The sequence below is a fragment of the Nomascus leucogenys genome, chromosome 2 (genome assembly GCF_006542625.1).
Source record: "Nomascus leucogenys isolate Asia chromosome 2, Asia_NLE_v1, whole genome shotgun sequence".
In the NCBI taxonomy this organism is placed as follows: Eukaryota; Metazoa; Chordata; class Mammalia; order Primates; family Hylobatidae; genus Nomascus; species Nomascus leucogenys.
The window spans coordinates 19990878-20015779 of NC_044382.1; the positions used below are offsets into that span (position 1 = coordinate 19990878).

The window sequence follows — 24902 nt, forward strand, 5'->3', positions numbered from 1 at the left end:
AAACAGTGACAGTCTGAACAGGAGAAAGAGAAGACACAGAGAAGAGCCAGTGGGGCCCAGTTTGGGGCAGAATCAATATGACTTAAGAAAAATAAAGGAAGAAAAAGAAATAATGGTAACCTCAAGTTTTCTGTTTTGGGTAATTCAAAGGCTAACATTCCTTTAACTGAGACAGGAGACACAGGAACAAGAAATATATTTAGAGGTAGTAAGATGATAAATTTAGCTTGGGTTATGTTGAGATTGAGATGGCAAGAAGACTTATTTGGGGAGATTCTGTTACTCTGTTGCTAATAAAAGTTTGATGCTTGGCCAAAGAGATCAAGTCTACAGGTGTAGATTTGGAAATCAGTTTAGCTGAGGTGGCTGAGCTAATGGGTGAAATCAAGAAGTGCTAGGCAAATAGATAAAAAAAAAGAGGACAAAACTTGTGAAATTTCTACAATTAACAAGTTGACAGAAAAGAGCAAGTGAAAACCAAAATAATCAGGAATCAATGAATAAGAGAAGATCTCTGGAAAATACTTCTTTACAGGTATAAGAGATTGGTTTTCATCCAAGTGTTTCAAATAAATTAACTTGCCTGACCATCAACTTTTCTCATCTGAAGTACATAAACCACAAACATGATTTTAAAAAATTAGTGAACATGAAAGTGCTTTGGTAAACCATCAGACACTTTGCAAGTCTTACGTCTTATGATTATTGTCACATAAGAAAATGGAGAGTTCCAAGGAAGGGAAAGTAGTGTCAGATGCTACAGAGTTTCAAAAGAATATTTATTTCTAGCCCAAATTGTTTGGCTTGTAATTTAAGGAAGTTAAGTCAAAGAATGAATCTGTTCTCTAATCACTTAGAACAGTATTTACCAAAGTAATGGGGCATAGACCCTTGGTAGTACAAGAGACATTTTTAGATTTGACACAGACATGAATTAGAACTGAATCACACTGTGAGAAAGTTAGTCTCCTTTTGGTTTCTCTTTTAATCAATCCTTTTGTTTCTCTTTTAATCTTTGTTTTATTCCATAATTATGATTTTTATTAAAGGGATAAAGTCTCAGGGCAAAGAAGTCTTTAACATTTAACACTAGCTAATCACCCTTTTCAATAAATTCCTTCAGGTTGTCAACAATAGCTAGCTAGAATTTATATTAACTTCAAGATTACTATCTACAATACCTTCTTATTTTGCAGTTGATACCAGTTTTCCAATTATGGTAGTGACATAAAGTTTTCTTTTCAAATAAGTTTTTTAAATAAAAAGATAATCACTTTTAAATTATTAAGTATGTAATTATATAGGTGGTATATAGATATGACAAAACTAAGAAAGTGATATTCCAATGATGAAAGTTTGAAAAATTTAGACTAGCCCTCCCTCCTTCTGTTGCTTTGAGTGGCTGCCTTGGGTTCAACCAGGCTGGAACAATGTGTGAAATTTGTTTTGTGATTTGTGGGTCTGGAGTTCTACACCCTAGATCTAGACCCTGTCCCTCCTCTAGGGTGTTGGGTCAATTTTCGGAGCCACCAGACATTTCTAGATTTTTGTGTCCTTAACTGTCAAAATAAGAAGATTAGCTTTAAACTATCACTAACATTCCTTCCAGCAATAAATTCTGCAGTTCTTTGAGTGATTAGTAAATAAGCCTGTGCTTTCAAATTGATCAAAGTTAGCTAAAATGTTTTTCCTCCATAAGCATCAATATCATGTGTCAATGCTAGAGATTCTTCCCAGACTAAGATTCACAGCTAGGAAAACATCAACAAATTTATTCTCTAATTATGATTCAGATCCTACCTCATCTGTGAAGGATTGTTGTTTAGAAGGAATCTCTGCTTTAGTTAGGGCAATTAATTAAAATTGAAAATGAAATTGTAAATGAAAATTTGTTTGCATTTCCTGAGCCTAATGCTTTATGCTAAAGCCTCACTCTCAGTCTGTAGTTTTATTGCAGTCATATCTAATCAATTTATAAAGCCCATGAATTTTATTCCTTGGTATAGCAACTCATACATATTAAGTCCCTATACTTAAAAAGAATCTTCATCCATCTATTTACTAATATCTTTCCATCTTTTAAAATTTATTTCCCCTGAGAACAAGGAGAGCAGGTGAAGTGTTTTCTAACTGGCTGAAAGTTCTTATCAGTATTATTGTGAGTTAATGGTACTCTGTATCCCAAGTACGTGTTAAAATTAGAAGCATACCTTCTATTTGAAATATAACAACATGGAACATCCTTCACCACCAAAAGCATGGCAAAGGACCAGGCAATAAATGAAAAATGGAGACAGCACAGGTGCAGAAAACACACACACAAAGTCTTTGGATCAGAAAAAAACTGAGTTTGTTACTACCTTTAAAAAGTTTCTATATGAACAATTTTTTCTCTATGAATACAAAGGAAGTGTTTGTCCCGTGATTTTTTTGAACTGCATCAGCGTTGCCTTTTGCTCTAACTTGCTGTGACAAGGGTAGAGTTGCTTATGCAAGCAACTTAATTTTAAGATTCTGTTTTCTCACCTGAAAAAAAAGGATAAAAATACAGTCATTGTTCTGACCAAATTGTTGTTTGTATGTAAAATATCCACCAATGTGGTAGATACCTCCTGGGTACTCTACAAGTTTTAGTTCCCAACATTGCAGTAACAGTGTCTCAACAATTAACATGCTCTTGATTTGGGGAAGGTCATCTTTTACTGCCCTTCAGAGCCTCTTTCTTCTTATTCTCTCTACATTATTAAACTCGATTTCCTGATTTCCACGCTCACAGATTACAAGAGCAAATTAGAAGGTGCTAAGAACAACAGGAAAAAAAAGACAAAGAAGCAGAATAAAAGAGAAGTAATTTCAAAATCTTAGAAAACTGGAGCCATTTAGTACAGGGATAAATAGCTCTTCATACCTCAACAGTCATTTAGGGCTTTTTTTATATTACAGCAAGATATAATACAGGGTATTCTAAATGATGATCTTTATTTACCAAGGGTAAGTTAAATTATACACACTTTGCTTATTTTAAAAGCATACAATGCATTTTGGAAGAATTAACAATATGAATAGAACTTTTTTTTATAATTTTAACTTTTATTTTAGATTTAGGGGGTAAAAGTGCAGGTTTGTAACATGGGTATATTGATGTTGAGGTTTGGGATACGAATGACCCTGCTAACCAGGTAGTGAGCAATGTACAGATAGTTTTTCAATCTTTGTTCCTTTCCTTCCTCCCCAATCTAGGAGTACCCAATGTCTATAGCTGCCACGTTTATGTCCATGAGTATGCCCTGCTTAGCTCCTACTTATAAGTGAGAACATGCGGTATTTGGTTTTCTGTTCCTGTGCAGAATAAAATTTTAAGAAACTTTTTTTTGTGTTTTGCTGGGTGAAACCTTAGCCTTTGAAAACACTAAGCCATGGAGATGAACTCGGTCTTCATGGGTTCCACATAAGCACGGTCTTACTGAAATATCTTTTGTGCATCTTCAGCAAATAAGCCAAGGCTGTATATATTCTATGGAGGAGGATAAGGCATTTGTAATTGCTAAGTTAGAATGGTTTTTATGCAGATATGACTTTTTCTTTGTTTCAAGAAGGAACATTTGATATAAATTACTTGTGGGCTTTAGCAATAACAACTTTTTCAAATTATTTTCCCTAGGACTTGGTGTTAGAACAGTTTATCCAGTCAGGGACCCATTGGCTATATCCAGCCTCTCATGGTGTTATCTGTGATTCTCTGGGCAAAACACTTGAACTGGGCCTGCTTTGCACATTGAAATAAGAGCCCTTTCTAAGTTATCCCCATGAGAACAGCACAAGCATGTTAGTTTAAACTCGTGTATACTATATAAATTATCCACTGTATGCAGTGGACTCAATACCACAAATATTGAGCTAACTGCATCTGAAAGGAGTCAAAGAGTAGACAATTGCAGAATCCCATAGAAAGAGAACATGTAGAATCCAGCACCATCAGAGGTCAACCAGTCAAATACCAGGGCTGGATTTTTCAAAGAACCAGATAATGCCAGTTTTATGGCCATTAATAACATTTTAGTTATGTAAACAAAGATAAGAGTAATACAAAATAAATTCTGCTTCATGGTGTAATCTGATTGCCAACAGAGTTCAGAAATGAACTTTCTCATTGTGCACGTGGCATTGCATAATGGACCAGTGATCATTCCGCAGCCTCCCCAGCCTTCCCTTTCCCTTTCCCTTTTATGGAGAGTCCTTAGTTCTGCCAGATCCCTAAGCTATTCTAGGGAGGCAGATTCTTTGCTTTCCCCTGTAAAGCTCTTTGATTGTGCCTCTGGTAGTTAATACACCAAATGGTCTTCAGGGGTACTTCATACGTGCACTCTGCAGCTAATCACAGTGCCTTGGCCTGCTGTTTCCCTACCTCTGTGTTTTCCACATGTTGACGGGCTCAGTTCAAACACCAGGCCCATCAACTTCTGGAGAGGCATGGCAAAGCTCGGCTCTGATTTGGGTGTCTGCTTCAGAGATTTTCCAAAGGATATCCTGTAGTAGATAAATCATTTCATTAGGCCAGGTTCCCTGTTCAAACCAGGAAGCAGAGGGCCTGGCATGTAGGAAAACCCACATAATGTTGTTATGGCTGTACTCAGAGCATTTGTAAATATTGTTGTCAGTGTCTTTCATGCAGGTTCCATCAAGATTGGATTTAAACATAGACACGTTAATTATGTGTTTTAAAGCTTTGTTTATGGAGAGCTGTTAGGAAGACTGTGAAGTTTTAAATATTGCAATGACAATTTTTCCCCCCAAATGTCTCCTCCAGTTGATCACTCCTCATGCCATCCGTGTGCAGACCCCTCCTCGACACATCCCTGGTGTTGTGGAAGTCACACTGTCCTACAAATCTAAGCAGTTCTGCAAAGGAACACCAGGCAGATTCATTTACACAGGTAAGAACCACTGCACATGGTGAGCACAGAACTGCCTTGGTCTTGTGGGGTCTTTCCCCTTATCTTGTCTGTATAAAAGCATCTGTTTTATTTTAAAATCTAGTTAAAGCCTGCTTTCTTTTTTCATTTTACCATATGTATGACCAAACATGGTGCTTTTATTATTGTATTAAGAATTCATCTAGGTGTCCATGTTGAATGGCAGGTTCTGTTGAAATAACTGGTTGGATACCTAAAGATGCCACATGAAAAATAAGAGAAGGGGAAAGAGGTGTAGCTAATCCTGAGTTTCTGGATGTTAAGCCACCTTGTTAGGGTTTGTTTGCTTTATGGAGTAGGTTTGTGCTTTCATGAACAGTACGTCTTTCGTCTAGCCTGTTCACTGCACTTGTATTACATACAATTGGTAGTTTTCATATTTAATTCTGGGTTGGTGCCTTCTTTCCGAGTATGCTGCATTTTTGTCCTCCCAAAACAGCCTTGGCACATGGCTCTGCCTTGCGGCAAGAAGCTAGGGTTTCAGAGTGAATGTGAATTCCCTCCCATCAGACAGAGAGAACCAGGCAGCATCTCTGTGGAATGACATCAAGTAAAAAGGCTGAGTGCCCAATGTGTACGCTAAGAGATCCCTAGATTGTGAAGTGCAAACCAAACACCCAGGGATCTTTTACAATTCACATTCTGCTACAGTAGGTCTAGGTAGAACCTGAGATCCTGTTTCTTAAGAGCTCCCAGGTGAGGCTAATGCTGCTGGTCAAAGAACCACAGGTGGAGTGAGGTTCTGGGCCCTCTGCTTAGTGTCAGTCATCCTTGGATAGTGGTAGCTGTCTCCACGAACCGGTCCCAGGTTTCCTTTTCCATTCAGTAAAAGACCACAAGGCCAGACTAAGTACACGGCGGAAGTTGCTTTCACACAAAGAGATAACAGAGCAGTGAAGGGATAACAGTTAACAAATCATAATTATAACCATACAATTAAGTGGGTGAATTTTATTTTTCTGTGACATTTTACTTCAGAGCATCTTTCCCTTGTATTTCAATATTAGGAGTAAAACCAAACATACTTCTTAGTCACCCAGTTTCTCTCTCTCTCTCTCGAAATTATAAAAACAATTAATGCATCCTGACCCTTGGAAATGCCTCCCAGCCCTTTAAACAAAATGCAGGTTTGGTGCCTGCCTGACGATTAGTTTTAGTTAATTGAAAATTATAGGATTGACCCAAGAGGAAAATTTTGTTTGCACTCCAATCACTTTTACAAATTAAGGAAAATTACCACAATTTTGTTTAGCTAAGGTTTCACACTGAGTTCAAGAAATTAGCTCAGCCATCCCAACAAAGTCAGCACTTTGTTAGTGAGCACTTGAAAAAATAATAGTCTATCTGGAGTTTTGTGGTGTATACAAACGAAGCATAGAGAAAGCTATGATGCTTTATAGAAGTAGGCCAAGTGTTTTTAATTAGGCTCATTGGTTCAGCGCAAGTTTTGAAGAACAATCAAACTAGCAGATTAGCTGTTTCTTTTAAAGCTAGGATTTCTTGCCATTCATTTTTCCCATGAGAACTTCCACATAGCAGTGTGTGTGTGTGTGTCTGTGTGTGTGTCTGTGTGTGTGTGTGTGTTTTACAAGTCTCATTATGGGGCTGCAGGAAAAGGACCAATTGAAACTTCTGATACTGTAACATTCCCCAGCATCATTCCAATGGATGGGAGTTTTTCACAGTGTTCCCCACTGAACTCGGTGTTCTGGAACATATTTCAAAACCACAGAGGCCAAATGTTTTCTCTGAGAAGTTTGGACTCTGTTTTTGGCCGAAAACATTAGGCCTCGCTGGCTGCTTATTTACTCAGCTATTAAGAACAAGAAAAGGAGAAGAAAAAGAAGAAAATGCTTGTGTGGTGGGAGGTACAGGAGGCAATCAGGCATGGTTTCCGCTTTGGTGACAACGTCCCTGCCCATTAATGGTTACATTTTGTGGTCAGGTCTCATTTAGAAGAAATTATTTTTAATCAGTCTTCAACAAAATATCCCCTAGAGCCACCTGGCCATAAAAGTTAGAAAAAAAAAATCACCCTCATTAAATTACTTAAGTTCTCAAAAGAAAAGGGCTAGGTATCCATCAATATTTGGAGTTTTTTTAAACACTAAAAAAAAAAAATTGCCGTCAGTTTAAGAAATCACATCTTAGAAAATCTATATCACACTAGAATTAAGAAAAAAGTGTTGGATTTTCAAGTCTAGAAAAGTAGTTAAGGATAAGAGCAATAAGTTGGCGCATATGCACGTGTGTACATCTGTGGGAAATTTAAGGTATGAAAAAATGCTTCTGGTGATCTGGCCTCAAACTGTGGGCACCAGGCAAGAAGCCTTGTTTTTTTTTTTTTTTAAGTATTCTAGGAGAGAGTTCTAACCTCTCCCCATATTGGAAAAATAAAAATCTGAAGAAATTGGCACAGTGATTTCCCCTCTGGTATAGTTACTTGGCTGTTAACAGTTATTGTGACATCACATCATTTCTGATGAAAGGGAATCTGTGTTCACTGGTGACCTACACACAGACCTTTTGATCATTAGCATTAAATGCCTCTACCATGCGTTGCTTGTTCATGGCTGGGGCTACTGGCCTCTGTGATTTACTCAGTTTACCTCTGCTGTCACCACTTAATAGTAAGGGTATAGAGGTGGCTCATAAAACCTCTCTGTTCTTTGTATCCAAACAACTGCTCAGATCATTGCAAATGTACAGCATGCCTCCTTTGTCCACCCACAGAAGTTCACACTTCATTTTCTTTAACATCCATAGTATTTCAAGATGTGAGCCTTGGTTTTCTGGATTGGGTGAGCTAACCCTCTTCTTTGTTAGTGAAATATCACTTGGAATTTTTCCCTTGAAAAATATTATTGAGCTGAAAAGTAACACCCCAAACTAAGGCCTTATTGCTGTTTTTAAAGTATGCAAGAGAGAGTTGGCATTTGTAGATGTAAATGTCTCTAAAAGTCCATAGCATTAACAAGAAGAAAAAAGGCAAGAACAACATGGCTTAATCTATACTAATAAAGGCAGACCTTTTGGGGAGGGAAGAATCTGACCAAGCACAGATTGCCTGCAAGCTGGCTCCACTTGTGAAGATGGTAAGCAAGCATACATCTCTCCCTCATTGGTTCTTCAGACCAGAGACACACGAGGAATCCACGGCTGCTAATGTGCCATGCCCTTGTGTTTGTCCAATCAGAGGCACAGACTCTGGAAAGTGAATCCTGACTGGATTAGAAGCAGAAAAGCTCAATAGCACTTTCTAGATCTTACTTTATTGTGTCCAGTTATTGTTATGTAAATGTAGGGCAAGGCCGACTTTAATTTTCAATAAATGTTTTCTAAGAGAAGGCAACAAAAACACTATCTAATCACATGATTGATTTCAAATCCCTATTATTGTTTCTGGTCAGTCCAGTGGGAATTAAATCCACTATAACCTCACTGCCATGTAAGGGCTCTCCCTAATACCTTTATTATTCTCACAGCTTGTTTTCTTGCAGGTGTTACATCTTTAAGTGACTTGGATCTTTTAGAATCATGATCTCTCCTGCTAAGCCCTAAGTAGCCTTGGAAGCTAATAAAAGACTCTTAGGCACCTTCAGCTGCTTCCTCAAAGTTTTTGTAGTTGGTTTTCCTGATAAGAAGTGGCCAATTCCAAATGCATGTTTTGCCTTCATTCTAGTTGTATTTTCTGTAAGAATTTTCATATATTCTCAGGGAATATATGACTGAAAGAATGGGACACCAGGACAAGGTTTGAGCAGCCTAGGGGTACCCTGAGAGCTGTACACCACCTGACCCCCCAAAAGTTGGTGAAAACGGTGATGAATGATTATCTAACAACTCAGATGTCTGGTTAGGTCACTTATCAGATCTTTACTACCACTAACTTTTCCAATTCCAAACATTTTTCACTCAATTTCCTGTTCCTGTGGAAGGACTAACCCACATTCCTGTGTATTAGCCTGTGAACTAACTTCGAAATGAGAATTCTTCGTGGAAATACTTCCTGTTTGTACCTTGTGCCCAAAATAACTCCACATCCCTTGCCAATGCATAACACATTGCTTTGCACATAGGAGGGGCTATTTTGTCTGCATATGCTCTGTGGAACTTGACAGCTTTCACTATGACTTTTAAGTTTTCCATTTTTTCTCCCTATCCCTCTTATTTTCTTCTTGCTCTCTCATCTCCCCTATCTCCCTTTTGCCTTCCTCCCTCTTTTCTTTACTCCCCTCATCCTTTCCTCCCTCCCTCCTAAGGGGATAGTACCTTGCATACTGATTGACTGCTTAGGTTCAAGATGATGGATATAGATTGAATTCTCAGATCTACCATTTACTAGAGAGGTTATCCTTGGGACATCATATGATGCCTCTAAACCACCGTCACCTTATCTTTATAAGGAAATAATAATAATACCTTGCTGGGGTTGTTTTTAGGATCAGGGAAACATATGTAAAGTTTTAGGATCACGGAACTGTATTTAGCATGAGGCTAGATACTAGTAGTTTCCATTAATAAATGGTGGCCATTATGATTCATTCCTTTGTTTCTGAGTCCCTACCAGGAATAACTATTTTCCACGGATTGTTTATCATCCTCGTCATCTTCCTAGAAATCTAAGAAATGTCTTTTGGGATTATTAGTAACACAACTGTAGGCATCAGTTTAAAGAAACAAGTAACACCTGTCAACCCCAAATAAAAGGAGCAAAGTGTAAATAAAGTAGCAAGATAAAGAAATGCATAAGTGTAAATGTAATAATTTGCTTAAAACAAATATTTTCGCAGGAATGCATCACACAGCTAATATTTTAATCAGATACTCCTGATTTGTAAAGTTCTCTGGTGTTAACTTTTTTAGGGAACAACACATGCTTGTTCTCTTATTTCCATCTCAGCCCCTCCTCTGGAGGTCCTCGCAACAGGAGTACAGCCTATCACCAACTCTCTTCAAAAGTATTTAGGTTATAATCAGCTTCAACTCCAGCTTCAAGAGTTTTCACCAGAAAGCTCTGTTTCTCATTCTTGGAAACCTCCTCCACAAAATGAAGGCTGCCACCTTGGGCTTGAACAAAGTCATCGGTTTTAGGGAGGAAGTGGAGTTTGCACCTAATGGATCTCCTGCACTTTAGCCTTTCTTACACGAATTCTTTGTCACAGCATGCTTCTGAAAAGCCACTTTCATGTCATTACCCTGCGGAGAAACCTTCCCTCTTTGCTCACTGTATGTAAGATGTAGCCCAAGTCCCAATGTTTGGCTCACTGTGCTCTGGGGCTAGGGCTTATGATGCTCCAGTCAAACCAGTTTCCTTGCTGTGCCTCCAGCTCGCTTTAGCTACTTTGGACATGGTGATTCACCTGAAGGATCCAGTTCAAACTCTTACCTCTCTGAAGTGTTCTCTGACCACTGTGGTATAGTGGACAGAGCCCTGGGCTGATAGCAGTGAGGCTTGCGTTGTATGCCAGCCTTGCCACTCACTAGCTATGGGACAAGTTGCTTACGTGCTCCGGACTCCGGTCTCTTCATTGTGCAATGAGTCAGTTGGAATGACTTTGGTGCTCCCTGTAACTCATCTGGATTGACTGAGAGAGTCTCTGTCCTTGAATCTCTTTTGTCCCATGTGCTAAAACCATCTCATTCATCATTCACTTCCTTTTGTCCTTAGCTCTCTTGTTCTGTTCATAGGTAGACAAATCATAAAAAGTCCACAAGCTTCATGAAGAAAGAGAAACTCTTCCTCAATCTTATTTTATATACTATGTTGAAGCGATTTGGCTCAGCATTTTACTTGTAATAAGTGCTAATAATTGACATATTGCTCAGGATCAATGGGTCTTCATTGATTTTTGTCCTCTGGATAACATGGAATGTAAATAAGAGCTGTTAATTAAGAATCTGTCCCTTTCTACTTGAAGTTTTACATGCATGAACATAGTTTAAAAAAATGAGATTTGGCTTATATTATAAATTTCATTTTCTTATCTGTAAAATGGAGCTAGTTTAATAGTACCTTCACCTAAGGAGTAAAAGGGTTAATGTATTTGATTCAATCCTGAGAGTACCTGGTCCAGTACGAGTGCTCCCCAAAAGTAAGTGAGAAAAGCAGATAGTGGGTATATATATTTTTGAAAATCCAAAGAATTTGTCATCAGTGTTTGATGTTATGTATGTGTCAGCTTGGATTGTGAGTAAAGACATTGTTTCTTTCTAGGCATTAGAATAGGAATAAAAATACCTGTGTTCTGTTCTGATTTTACTACTTGCTTTTGTTACTTCATTCATTCACCTCACAAATGTTTGTGGATTGCCTGTCCTATTCTAGGCAATGTTCTAAACCAGTTCTAGGCCAAGTCCTAAAACAGTGTTAAGCAAAACCAGACACAATCCCTGTTTTCTTTATTCTAAAGACTAAGAGGGAAAATGGGTGTTCATAAGTTTACTATTTCAAACCTGGTACGTGTCCAGAAAGAAACAGTGCTCTTGATCAGCACATAATAAAGGAGCCCTGACCCATCAGAGATATTTCTCTACAGGAAAAATTGCACGAGCTGAAGTTTGAAGGATGACAAAGAGCTAACCCAACAACCAGTGAAGGGTGGGGGTAGCATGGGGTTAGGGAATGAGCCTTCCAGCAGAGGGAGCAAATGAGAAGGCCCTGGGTGGGAGGAAACACGGTACCCTGGATGGCTGTAAGAATTGCAGTGAGGCTGGAAAATCAAGAGGGAGGAGGAGAACTGTGAGAGAGAAGCCTGTGAGAAGCAGGCAGGGACAAGGGTATGCAAAACTTTATAAGCCATGGGGAGGAGTTTGGTTGTTATCTTAAGAATAATGGACAGTTTTGAAGTGTCTGAAATGACAGGTGGATGTGACCAGGTTTACATTTTGAGAACAAACTAACTCTGGCTTCAAGAAGCATAAGAGACCAGAATGTATCTTGGACGGCCTCTTAGGAGGTCATTGCAGTAGTCTGGGAAAGAGATTTGGTGACGTTGATTCGGGTGGTAATCAATCAGTGGAGATGGAATGGAGTGAGAGGAATCAAGAGGAATTTAAGAGGAAAAATGGAAAGGACTTGATGGGTTAGATGTGGGGATGAGGGAGACAGAGGAGTTAAAGCTGCTAGATTTTTGTCTTCCTCAACTTAAGGGATGGTAGGGCCATCACTTTTCTGTGCATCCCAAGGATCTTGTGAGTATCAATGAAAAAATGGCCATGAAAATATTTTGCATAGCGTAATATTCTATACATATGTTAACTGTTATAAAGACAAGCCTACGCAAACTCAGAAAGAATTGGAGAAAGGAAGGCAAGAATGTGTTTTCTTTTTTTGTCAGATTGTTTTCACTTAGGATTCAGCCGAAAGAGGGCTGGGTAATGAATACTTGACTAGCAGCTCTGCCTTAGCAGTGTCCTAATTGGAATAGACCCAACAAGAAAGAAAAATTCACAGGCTGCTCCTGTCCACATGTCTTAAATATTACTCCAAATGAACCATTTACACACACAGAAAAGAATTCAAGGCAGAGGGAGTGTTTATTCTTTTTGCTTTTGTGATACTAAGGGTAGGTCCCAAGCCTCTCCTTTTTTTTTTTCCCCACAAAATATGATTTTTTCCTGATCAGATGTATGCTGATGTGATCAGTGATTCTGAATCTGCTGGCATTTGTGCAGTTAAATACTGTTGGCGTCATAATGAGAACAACAACAACAAAAGTCACTGAAAGTAACCATTGTACTTCCGTGACAGCTATAAAATCAGAGCCATTTCTGCAAAGAATAAAGCTGATCTGAAGGAAGCATATTATTTTGCATATTTTACGTATATACTTTCCAAGAAATATGACCTTTATTTCCTATTTGGAGTGGAGTGTAATCAGGACTTGAGTAGCTAGTATAACAGGATCATTAAAAGGGATATTTTCACTGACATTAGAGGTCTAAATGGCCACGAGGCCTTATATACAACCTTGGCTTTTTCCTGTCTACTCAGAGTTAATAAGTGATAAGGCCAGGAGAGAGATAAATCACAGAAATCCCTGTCCAAAGAAAACATATTGACTACAGCCAAGCAAATAACAGACCATAACCAATGGTCCCATTCATCATTCATGTAATAAGGATATAAAGTATTTCCTACCAATGAAACCGTACAGTAGGAAAAGGCAGATAAGCTGGCCCAATCTAAGGCATGAGATTTGGTTATTAAGGAACATGAACTATTTGTCACATGGCTTTAATCTTAAGATGTGTTGCCATTTCTAAACTATAAATTTCTGGTAAGGGATTAGAAAGCTATTAACAATAAAGGTAGGAACTGAGCTGTATATGTATTCTTGCCAATGTAATGTAACACTGTAAAGTTTTGAACCTCTAATCTTTTTAGTATGATATTACATGATTTGGTTTGCAAAGCCAATAAACTATTTGGAAGTATTCAAGTTTATTTTTTTTAAACCGAGCATCATGATAAATTAACCCTTCAGCTTTTGACTGTATATCCTGAAATTTTCTCAAATATTGTGGAATAGGAGGAGGAAGTGGAACTCTAAATTTCTTTTCCTCTTTTCCTAAGATGTATTCCAAATGTTTGATGGAGGATTATTCATTTTACTTATCTGTGTTTGCAGTGATGTAGATGCCAGTCCTGTTCATTGTTAAAGTTAACGAAGACATGTAGGACCCGCTAGGGCATTCACTTTTGTTTTTCATTCTTTATTGTAAAGTTATGCATGTTGATTTCAGATCATTTAGGAAGCACCAATAAAACATAATTAAAATAATATTGAAATTGCTTACATTCCTACCAGTTTCTTGTAACATAAACACTCAATAAATGTGAGCTATTAATATTGTTTAATGATATATATTTTGCAGTATTTTTCCTATGCATATATCTGACTTATTACCATAATACTTATATCTTACATCATATTATTTCTTTTTTCATTTGAAAATACATAAATATCAGGGAGTTATGAATTTAAAACAATTTTTAGTCATTGATAATCATCTTATGCCCCAGCAGAACCTTATACTGAGATATATCATTATCTTCATGTTAAAGCATAGCCCCCTGGAATTTGGTTTCTCCTCTCTTTTTCTTTCTGAAAAACCCACAGCACAGGGTCAATAAGTCCTACACCTGGATTATTTGGGGTCAGGATCTGAAATTTATCAGCCATCCCCAACTGAGTGGGTGTGTGTTGCTCCAAGGGCCCAGTGTCCTGAGAGCTTGGGAGCAGCTCCCAAAAGCATTTAGCTGTATAGTGTGGCACTGCTTCTGTTTTCAAGCTGAACAACCTCCAAGGTAAATGAATTCCATAATCATGCTCCCCTGCTTCCCGGGACCCACCACGTGCTGCGCTTTTTATAAGTTAAAATGAAACTCATCTAAAACCCTCACGATATCTGAAATGTAATCAAATCCAAAATTGTAACAAAAAGTACGTCAATGTAGGTCCTTCTCTGATCCTCCGTAGGCCAGCAGCATTTCTTGCTAGAGCTTTGAGCTCCTCCTTTGTCTCCCGGCTCTTCTGGTTTTCCACTTCAGTGGGCTTTTGACATCTGTTGACTTTTCTCCTGTTGTTCTCTCCTATTCCACACCTTTTTTTTTTCACACTAACTCTATCTTTTCTCTCAGTCTTCTTGTTCTCTACAATTACTAAATGTAAAGCAATCCCCACCCCCACCCCCCCGGCGCCACCCCTGAGAATCTGTGTAAGACAACCTCTATTATTAGCCTATTTTTAACACCAAAAAACTCAGGTGAAGTGACTTCCTGGGTTATGTAGTAAGTGGAGGAGCCAGAACTTGGACCCTGGTGAAGGGTACCAGAGCCTGCACTGAGTAAGCCTCCTGGCATGCTACTTTACCTTGTTAATTTATGGAATTGCCTGATTCCCTGAAATGAGGTTGTTGGTGATGGGAGAGTGGCGGGTATTTCTAGGACACGTGAGTTCTGACAGGAACTGGAGCCTTAAATATTTTAACCAAATTATATAATTGTGAACATAATGCATACTTATATGGAAGATTTTTAAAATACAAAAAAGTATGAAATAATGATTATCCATTATTCCATCCCTCAGGGATAATCACTTAATGTTTTTGAGTACTTACTTCTAATATAGAAACCATATAGAAGGAAGAGACAGATAAGCTCTCACAATCTAAGGCATGAGATTTGGTTATTAAGGGACATGAACTATTTATCACATGGCTTTAATCTTTAAGATGTGTTGCCATTTCTAAATTATAAATTTCTGGTAAGGGATGAGAAAGCTATTAACAATAAAGGTAGGAACTGAGCTGTATATGTATTCTTGCCAATGTAATGCAACACTGTAAAGTTTTGAACCTCTAATCTTTTTAGTATGATATAACATGATTTGGTTTTCAAAGCCAATAAACTATTTGGAAGTATTCAAGGGTATACAAGAAGGTACTAAAAAATACTCCTATATTTTTATCAGCGAGTCACAATAGGTTTATATAGTTTTGCATCCTGCTTTGTTGTTTATATTATACACTACACATTTCCTCTGTTAGTTCAAATTCTCCCTGAATGCATTTGGTGGGTGTATAATAGTCCGTCTGATGGCTGCATCATAATTTGCTTCATCATTCCTCTATCATTGGACAGCCATATCTTGTCTTTTTTTCAGAATTTTTAACATCAGCTATGCCAGAATATAGTGTGATTCTAAATATATGGTGTTCTCCCTTTTTTCTAGTGAAGTTTTGAGCTTCCAGGGCGAGTTAACCATATACATATTTATAGATACCAATACATTATCAAATGTCTACTTACAATATTTCACATATAAATTTTGTTACTTGTACCTATCTAATATCACATACATAATTTATAACATTTACAAATACAACTTCTGCATTTTGGGTTTCCACCATTAATCAAACTTTTTCTAGTCATTTTTTCATCAGTTTTTTTTTTAAATCAAAGCCAGAGCCATTTTTCTCCCATTATAGTCTCTTCTAAGTTGTTTGTGATACACCTCTTTTTAAATTTATGCATGGTGCTTTCACTGGAAGTTTTTTTTCTAAGCCGTAAGTAACCATTAGCAATATTTTAAAAACCAGTATTTGAAAGGCTTGTTTTGAGGAATATTTGTAATGATAAGAGGTCAATCTCCTTAAAAAGCTACTAAATTTGTATTAACTTTCTAATCCTTTTTGTCTTGACTGACTTCTGCACCTCTGTAAGCATTACTAAACCACCATTGATTATGATTATTTCATGCCCCTACCAATTTAAAGTAACATAATTGAGAAAGTATCTTGCTTTAAAAATACTCAAATATTTAATGAGAGAACATTTTTGGAGGGCAGGGGATCTGCCCATATATAGTTCAGCACACTGATATTTCTTTCCCATTGCTGGGTCCTCAGCCCTGTGCAATCCTTGGTATGAGTTGAATTATCTGTACCACAAGTCAGATATTTTTGACTTGAATAAAGTAGGCTCACCCTTTTACGTGGACGTCATATTATTCAAGGTACTGAAAGTGCAGGTGGAAACCATCCCATTAATATCAGGCCTGAGTTTTTCTGCAGTATCTCTCAATGATGAGAGGTAGACAGAAACTGGCACTCCCTAAATCATGAGCAGAAACAACAACAGAAGAGCAGACTTCCCCTCATACCCACTGCTGTTCAACCTGGCACGTGTAATTGTTCATCTTTTTCCTGTTAACATCAACTGTGGTTAACTTCTTTACATCACGGGTGGAAGGCCTGACTTGCTAGGCGTAGCCACCTGGGATCAGCCTCGGTGGTTAGCTGCAGGAAGCACCAACTCCCAGTCAATACGGAGTTAATTTAGATCTTTGTTTAATGCCAAAAATATATTCACATTTAAATATCTGCACAAAATATGGCCTTCCCAGTCATTCTATACACGTTCATCATTTCCTTTGAGTTTTAATTGATTTTTAAAATAGTCAATGAGGCCAGGATGACTCTTTGAGCTTGTAGGGAGGTTTAGATGAAGGAGTGTCTCTGAACAATCTGTTTTCAGCAAGCTTGTAATTCTCGTGATTCTCTACTTTTTTAAGACTAGAAAAATGAAACATTTGCACTGGTTAGCTCAGAAGACACAGGAGGGTTATCTAAAGGTTTAGAAATTTTCCTTAATAAAATTACTAGCATCAAAGCAAAAAAAATTGTTGTGACTTACTGGAATGTTCTATATTGGGGGTCAAAGTACAGGCCTGATTACTGATACTATGTGTCTCTTCTTCATCTTAGTGTTTGTAGAAACAAGTAAATTTACTTAAATGCATTTTTATAGTTGACAAAGCCTTTCTCATTCATCAATTCCTTTTTGTTCTTTATGAGGAAAGACAGGTATTTTTAGCCCCATTTTCAGGTATAAAAATGAGGTGTAGAAAGAAGTGAAGTGATTAATTTATGGTCATTTAAGCCATCTAGTGATGGGTCTGATATCAGATCTGTATTCCTCCAACTAGTTGATTATACCTTTCAATATCTTAGATTTTTATACCTACCAAATGGACTTATCCCAGTTTTATTCCACTTTTTAGTTTTCTATAAACATAATTCACTAGTTAGACTGGGGGCTTCTAGAACCTCAAGCTGCCTCCCCAGCATTGACACTTTGAGTACATGTAGTTCTTTTATTTTATTGACAGTACTATCACCAGCTGATACAATCTGAATTATTTCTTTGCTTCCTTGTGTGTAGCCTGTGTCTCTCACTAGAATATAAGCTTCCTGAAGGCCGTGTCCTTGTCTTTCTCAACCAGTGTATTCACAGTGCCCAGCATGGAGTGAGACGCAATAAATATTAATCAAATCAATGAATTAAAAAATGTGTGAAGGAATGACGGACAAATGTGACCTTAAATATATGGGATGTGAGTCTTCAAGATAATCTAGTTGTCCAAGTTGTTGATGTCTTTATAGATGGTGAAAACAAGGCTTACAGAGTTTTAAAGACTTGGCTAAAGTCCCTCAGTTAGTGGTAGATATTTACACCAGATTCCTTTTCTTCCACCTATCAGCCAAGAGCTTGTCTCCACACTACGTATATTTTCCTTAGCCTCACCTAGTTACAAAGAAACTGTATGACTATAGATCTCTAGAATCATGACAGATCCCAGTTTGAGTCCTGGCCCAAATTCTTGCTAGTTTCTTAACCACTCTGAGACTCCATTTTCTCATCTGCAAAATGGGAATGAGAATATATCACAGGACTGCTGTGAGGATTTGATAAGGTCATGCATATAAAAAGCTTAGTACAGTGCATGGCATATAGTAAGTGCCTGATTAATGGTGGATCTTATCAAAAGAGCATCCAAGAGAACAGTTGCCTGTAATTTTGAGTTTTACAGATGGAAAGGTCCTCAGAGATAGCCTGGACCAATCCTAACATTTTGTAGAGGAGTCAGCTGAGGCTCAGATAAGGGAAGGGTCTTTCCCAAACTAACACAGGATGAATTTGCTTACAAAACCAGAGCAGATCACATATAAATGGATTTACTAATTACTTTGTGAATAGATTCCCAAGTATGCAAATATATAAAAACATAAAATTTTTGAATGTATATGAAAATCAACAAACATCACCATGGTCATTTGATAAACTCTCTTTAATTCTCTAATTTCATGAATCTTTCAGTAAACTCTCAAGGAAAGGGTGAGGTGGTATAGATGCTTAATTCCTCGGACCTTCCAATATGTGATATGTTTACAAAAGGGTGTCATGGACATCATTATTCTGATTTGTTTACATGCTTTTCTGTCTGTTGACAAAAAAGAAGGGGGTTTTCTTGACCTCTGAGTAAATCAAAGCCCCGCAGAAAAGCCAAGTGCCATTTTCACCATGGGTGAACTGGAGTTACGCAATTTAAGGACATGTCCTTTATCTCATCTTCTTGTGGGAGCCCAGTGTAAGAGCAGGGCATGTCAGACACCAGCACATTGTTGGAAGACCTCATTGGAACTGATGGATCATATTCCCTGGGTCCATTTGGGGAGGGACTTAGTGGGGTCCACCCAAATATACTGTCCCCTGCTGCACTCTTGTAATCTAATGCCCAGTGAAGACTTTTGGTGAAATTCCCTCTTGGCCACAAAATGTCTGTGGACCCTCCTTTGTGCCTCAGTCCCCTGGTGGTCCTTGAGGAGATAAGATGTAAAAGCCTTTATTCAGTGATCTTCTGCTTAGTGGGTTTAGAGGCAAATCATCAAGGGCCAATGAGAGAGAAATACTTGCAAGATGATGGTCATCAGGGATAAGATTAAAACCTGCCTGAGAAGAGATCTGTGCTGTGTGCCTGGCCCAGTGAAGTTAGTTACTGTTTGTTTGATGCCCGACAGGCAGGTTGACTGGCTGACGATGAATGAGTCCAGAAAGTGTTGTTAGGATTATACTGCAGTTAGAGGTGAGGAGGGTATCTATCATTCAATTTTTCCATGGCATATCCGAATTCATAAAAAAATTAGCCAGGCGCGGTGGCTCACCCTTGTTAATCCCAGCACTTTGGGAGGCTGAGGCGGGCTGATCACAAGGTCAGGAGATCGAGACCATCCTGGCTAACACGGCGAAACCCCGTCTCTACTAAAAATACAAAAAAGCCGAGCGCGGTGGCGGGCGCCTGTAGTCCCAGCTACTGGGGAGGCTGAGGTAGGAGAATGGTGTGAACCCAGGAGGCGGAGCTTGCAGTGAGCCGAGATTGTGCCACTGCACTCCAGCCTGGGCGACAGAGCAAGACTCCGTCTCCAAAAAAAAAAAAAAAAAAAAAAATCAAGATTGTATTATATAAGGGATTTCTGTTCTAAACCTTATTTGGGGCTTGTGTTAGGATTCAAAGAAAAGATTTTGTTTTCAGGCCTTCCTAAAAAGGCACTGAATTATTAGTTAAAAGCCAAAAAGGGCCAGTTGTCCATTGATGCTACAGGTAATGAGTAGAGTAAAAAGTAAAATATATCTATTCCCCCTTTCCAACTGCAGCTAATTAAGGGTAGCTCATTTAAAAGCAGACCTAATTTAATCTCTAATATAAGTGTTCAATTAAAGTTGTTCCCACTGCTTTCTTCTCAGAAGGCTGCTTTACACATTTATATATGATGCATTTATGGTATGAATCCTTCTAAGGATCCAGGTGGTAATAGAAAAGTGCTTTCAGGACTTCATAATTGCCCAAATTAAATAATATGTATGTAAATGGGGATTGGGGTATAAATTGTGCACTGCAATGCTATAAGGAATTGAGCCCCTATATTCTGCTATCTTTGCTATCTTTCAGCCAACCAGAATAAAGTACTCCCCATTTTATTCTATACTACTTAGAATAGTTTATTGCATTATTAAGTACATGTTACAAGAAGCACATTGTTGTTTAAGACTCATTGATTTAAGTAGAACTATTCTTATAAAGTTCCATAGGCTTTTACATAAAAAGAGAAGAGCCCATATAAAATTATAAAACCTTAATGTAATAAAACAGCCTATAATATAATATTCTCCCATTTTCTAAAGAAATCACCAAAAATTTTTAATGAGTTTATTAGAACTACTGTTTGTGAATCCTGGGATGTCATGTCTAATTAGGCTTAATGGATTTAAGTATTTCTTTAATGAAATCTCTAGCTTAACTCACCAGGATTATATTCCTTGTCCTCCTGCCCTTAAAATGATTTTACTTTATTTTTATTTTGGGTGGCATTAAAAAGAAATGAAAGACTATGATTCTGCCTCATTCTCAGATGGATATAGTGAAAAATACAGTGCTTATTATGAAGTTAATGTGAATTACTATGTAATTACCACTGGCTGCACTGTAGTGATTATTTAGTTACCACTGAGCATTCTCTGCCAAATAACACACATTATTTCATAGGAAGCATAGAATTAACTCAAGTCATCCCGGAACTCGGGGAGAGAGTATATTCCTGATCTCTTTCGTTGAGTGTGGGCGCTGCTAATGTTAACATCTAAATAATCAAGCTTGGAGCAAACCGACAGCAGAACAGGATATGAGTTTACATGATTTGATTTGCTGATGTTTTAAACACCTAGCAGGAGACAGCTATAGAAGCCAATTAAATCTCTCCAAGGTGCATAGAGTTATCTCCTTTGTGAGAAACAATTTAAGGGAATTGCATTGGCCCTTTAACTGAGGGGAGAAAAAGCATTAGGAATGAAATTTCAGATGCAAAGTGCTGATCAATCCTGCCTCCTTTTGTGTTTTTCAGCTTTGTGCTGTTTGGGCTGTTGCTATTTTAAAGGATTTGCACTTTTATTTTGCAAGCACAGGGTTATGTTAAACTTTTCTTTGGCTATCGATTATGACGTGCTTTAAACAAGGCATTGTGTCTAAAAGAGTAAAACAAAAACAAAAACAAAAAACATGTCAGTACATTCTGTCCCTTTCAGATACTGCATCTTATTTAGTGTACCGGAATTCCCAGTTTAAAGTAATCACAAAATTTATGGAGAAACGGATAAAAAAGGTTGTAAAATATCGATTTGAGGAAAATAATAACACAACTCATCGATAATAAGAAGAAAAATGAAGCAATAATTCAGGGGGTATCGAGCGGCTTGCTGCTGGGAGTATTGATCCAGTCCTTTACAGTATAAGATCGCACCTGAGATTGCTCTGAAAGAAAGAACAGCATTCCTTCGCTCATTATTTCTTAGATACTATCGCCTTGTTACATGGGTCCTGCAGAGTTGGAATAGTTGTGGCTGGGAGAGTGGGACCTGCAATAATAATAATAAATAAATAAATAGCTCAGAAATCTATATTGCCTTAAAGCCACCATGCCTGGTCTTAATAACACATTGGCTCTGGTTTTATAAGTTCTTCATTGCCTTATAGTAGCTAATGACAATTCCTATGTTGTGTGGTTCATTTAGGGGCCGAACAGATCTTCATCTTACATAATGGGTTCTCATGTTTGGAAGGAATTCCTGTCTTGACTGTTGTATTTCTTGTTAAGTCACTAAATTGAAAACAATACATTTATGCCACGTTGGGCCATGGAAAATGTTGGCTTTTGCTTTAATGGGGCATTGTTTTACATTTTAAGACAATTTTTGGACTCAGCAGGACTATGATGGTTCCTGAGCAAAATCTTTAAATAAATTTGGCCTGAAACTTTGAAATTCAAGTTCATAAGTCATGAATTTCTGATTTGTGATAACTGTGAATTTATTAATTCACCTATAATTTCCAAAGTCTTAAAGGACAAATCTACTTGGCAATGTACTATCATCACAGTGAGGCCTTAAAATGGCAGACTGTATTTCATTCCTGAAGAATTCTAGGTTCTTTTCAGACTTTAAGATGATCTTACAAGTAGTATTGAAGAAACATGAATATTTTGCTCTCACATTATTGTTTTTTTGGAGGGGAGGGTGCAATAATATTCAAATTCCAATTTAATTAAAACATTTTGAATAGCTATTATGTTCCAGGCATTTTCTATGTTCTGTGACCCAGAAAGGTAAGGTTCTTGCCCCCAAGACACCTGTATTCCAATGAGAGAAGGAAGGCAATACACAAGGAGGCAGAGAATATAACAATCAGATTGGCAAAAGTGTTAAGAAAGAAATAGGATGATCTGGTACAGTGCAATGAGGGGAGCTAGAGGACTTATTTAGACAGCCATGTGTACCTTAGAATTTGTACAGTATACAAATGGATAGCACTGTAAGCCCTCACAGCATCACCCAGGTACACTTGTTTTTATTTCCAAGCATCTGTGGATTTTCCCTAGTGCTCACGCGATGCTATCATTTGCCCAGAAGATTCACTCTCCCTATCCCATCCCCCAGCCACTCTGTGATCATTATCTAGAAATATGAGCCGTATCAGCTGACTATGTTCTCAGCAGATCAAGCTTCATGAAATTTCAATAAGCATTGATTCATGTCATTGTAGCAGATCCTTGAAATTGTTGTTTCTGTAATATCTGTCTCTCCTTTTCTGACTCTAAAAGAAAAAAATAGGTCCATGGAACAAGAGGCTTATGCGTGGTGTCAATAAAGGTGAATAGAGGGGGAAGGATGGAGAAGCAGAAAGAATAAGACATCTAACTATCAAGACTAACTCCCAAAATAGCTTTCAATAAACTGCAAAGCACACCCCTCCTTCTTTATCCACATAGTAAGATTGAAAGTCATCACTGAGTCTTAAACTGTGAATATTGAAATTGTAAGATGTATGGTACATTTAGTGGAGACGTTGGTGAAGTGCACAAGTCATTTTAACTTTGTCTTTTAATTTTCAAGATTTATTGGTTCCAAGGGAAGAGAATATTTATAAGCGTTTTAGGTATTCACAAAACAAGTAGTTGCCAAACAGTGCAAAGAATGAAAAGAAATCATCATTATGAAGCTGGATGATTCAGGAAATGTGGTGATAAATATGGGAGTGACAACATATTATCTCAGCCTTTTCTAGCTCCACATTTTTGAGTCATGATTATCAAGTGTATCACTTCAGGGAGTATGCTAAGTCAGTTTGGAGCTAGAGGAATTTTAGTTTTAAAAGAATAACCACGCCATGTTTGGGAAGTACAAATACAATAAATTATGTCAAGTCATCTCAGTTTGAATAAATATATATTGTATAATTTGCTTCTGTCTTTTAATTTCTCATAATGAAAAGAAAATGGCAAGCAACATGAAAGCAATTAATTGCAACAATGATTACTTAGCTTCTTAGTGCCTGAATTAAAAAGAACATTAAGATTACTTTTCTAATAGCTCATATGTTTTTTTTAAAAAAGTCATTGATGTTTTATAAAGGGCAGGTGCATTTGAATTGTCCTAAAATACTAGTTTTTCCCTCGTGGGCAAACAGATTGTCAAAAATAAACTGTTGGCCATTCTGCTGGTTGTGTCATAGTGTAGTCTCAAATTCAGGAAGATAAATGTCATATCCTAGCTAATCTATTGTAATCCTTCTCTGTTGTGTGCTTCTTTTGAGACAGGCTGATTATTGAAATACAAACTTGTGACTGTCACTGTGATTTTCTTATGTGTATAAGTCCTCTCTCATCAGCCCAGAGCTTTGTATTCAGCAGTACCCAGTAGATGTTGAGTAAATGAATGGATCAAGAGTCAAGACCTTGCCCTCTGGCCATAGAGAGATTACATTATCATTTAAACCTCTATTTTCTCACCTCAATAATGGAGAAAATAAATAAGCGTATCTTCTTCACTAGTTTGTTGTGACAATTGAAATAATACGAGTAAAGTACTTGGCACATTATAAATGGTGCACATGAAGAACTCAAAAAATGATAGTTATTATTAAAGACTTTAAGTAGTTCTCAATCTGTGATTATCTCAGAGTTTACTTCCATTTGGTTTACAAGTGTATTTCCAGTGCCTCATACTATGCCTGGTCTAGAAGATGCTCAAAAAGTGCTTGCTGAATGAACAAAGCCCCCAATTCTTATTAATAAATAACAACAGCTACTGCTGCTAACACTCACAAAGCACTTACTCTACCACACACTGTTTTAAGCACTCAACATATTTTTAGACATCTAATCTTAAAAACAACACTACAAGACAGGTACTATTATTATCGCCGTATTACAAATGAAGAAACTGAGTCAAAGAGGTGTTCAGCATTTGCTCAAGGTTATGCAACTAGAAAGTGGTAAAGGCAGGACTTTTACGCAGGCAGACTGGCTTCAGAGTCCAGGCTCTTGTGTGTATAACATGATCTTCAGTATTTAGGCACAAAGGTAATGGAAATGTTGCACTGTGCCCCATTTATTCATTCAACAAATATCTATTAATCATCCTCAGTATGTTAGTTACTGGAGATACCACGTACATAATGTGCAAAGATGTGCATAATCCCTGTCCTCATAGAAATTATAGTCTAACAAGTCTGATTTCCTCAAGTTTCAATT

General features: G+C 37.6%; 1 protein-coding gene across 4 annotated transcripts in view; it reads left to right on the forward strand.

The window, feature by feature from the left end:
- EBF1 (EBF transcription factor 1) overlaps positions 1-24902 on the forward strand; it is a 404123-nt gene that overhangs the window by 317154 nt on the left and 62067 nt on the right. For all 4 annotated transcript variants that reach the window (XM_030825784.1, XM_003268593.3, XM_030825793.1 and 1 more), the window contains exon 10: positions 4808-4934. In XM_030825784.1, coding sequence (XP_030681644.1) covers positions 4808-4934 — 127 coding nt within the window. The remainder of the gene's footprint in view (positions 1-4807; positions 4935-24902) is intronic.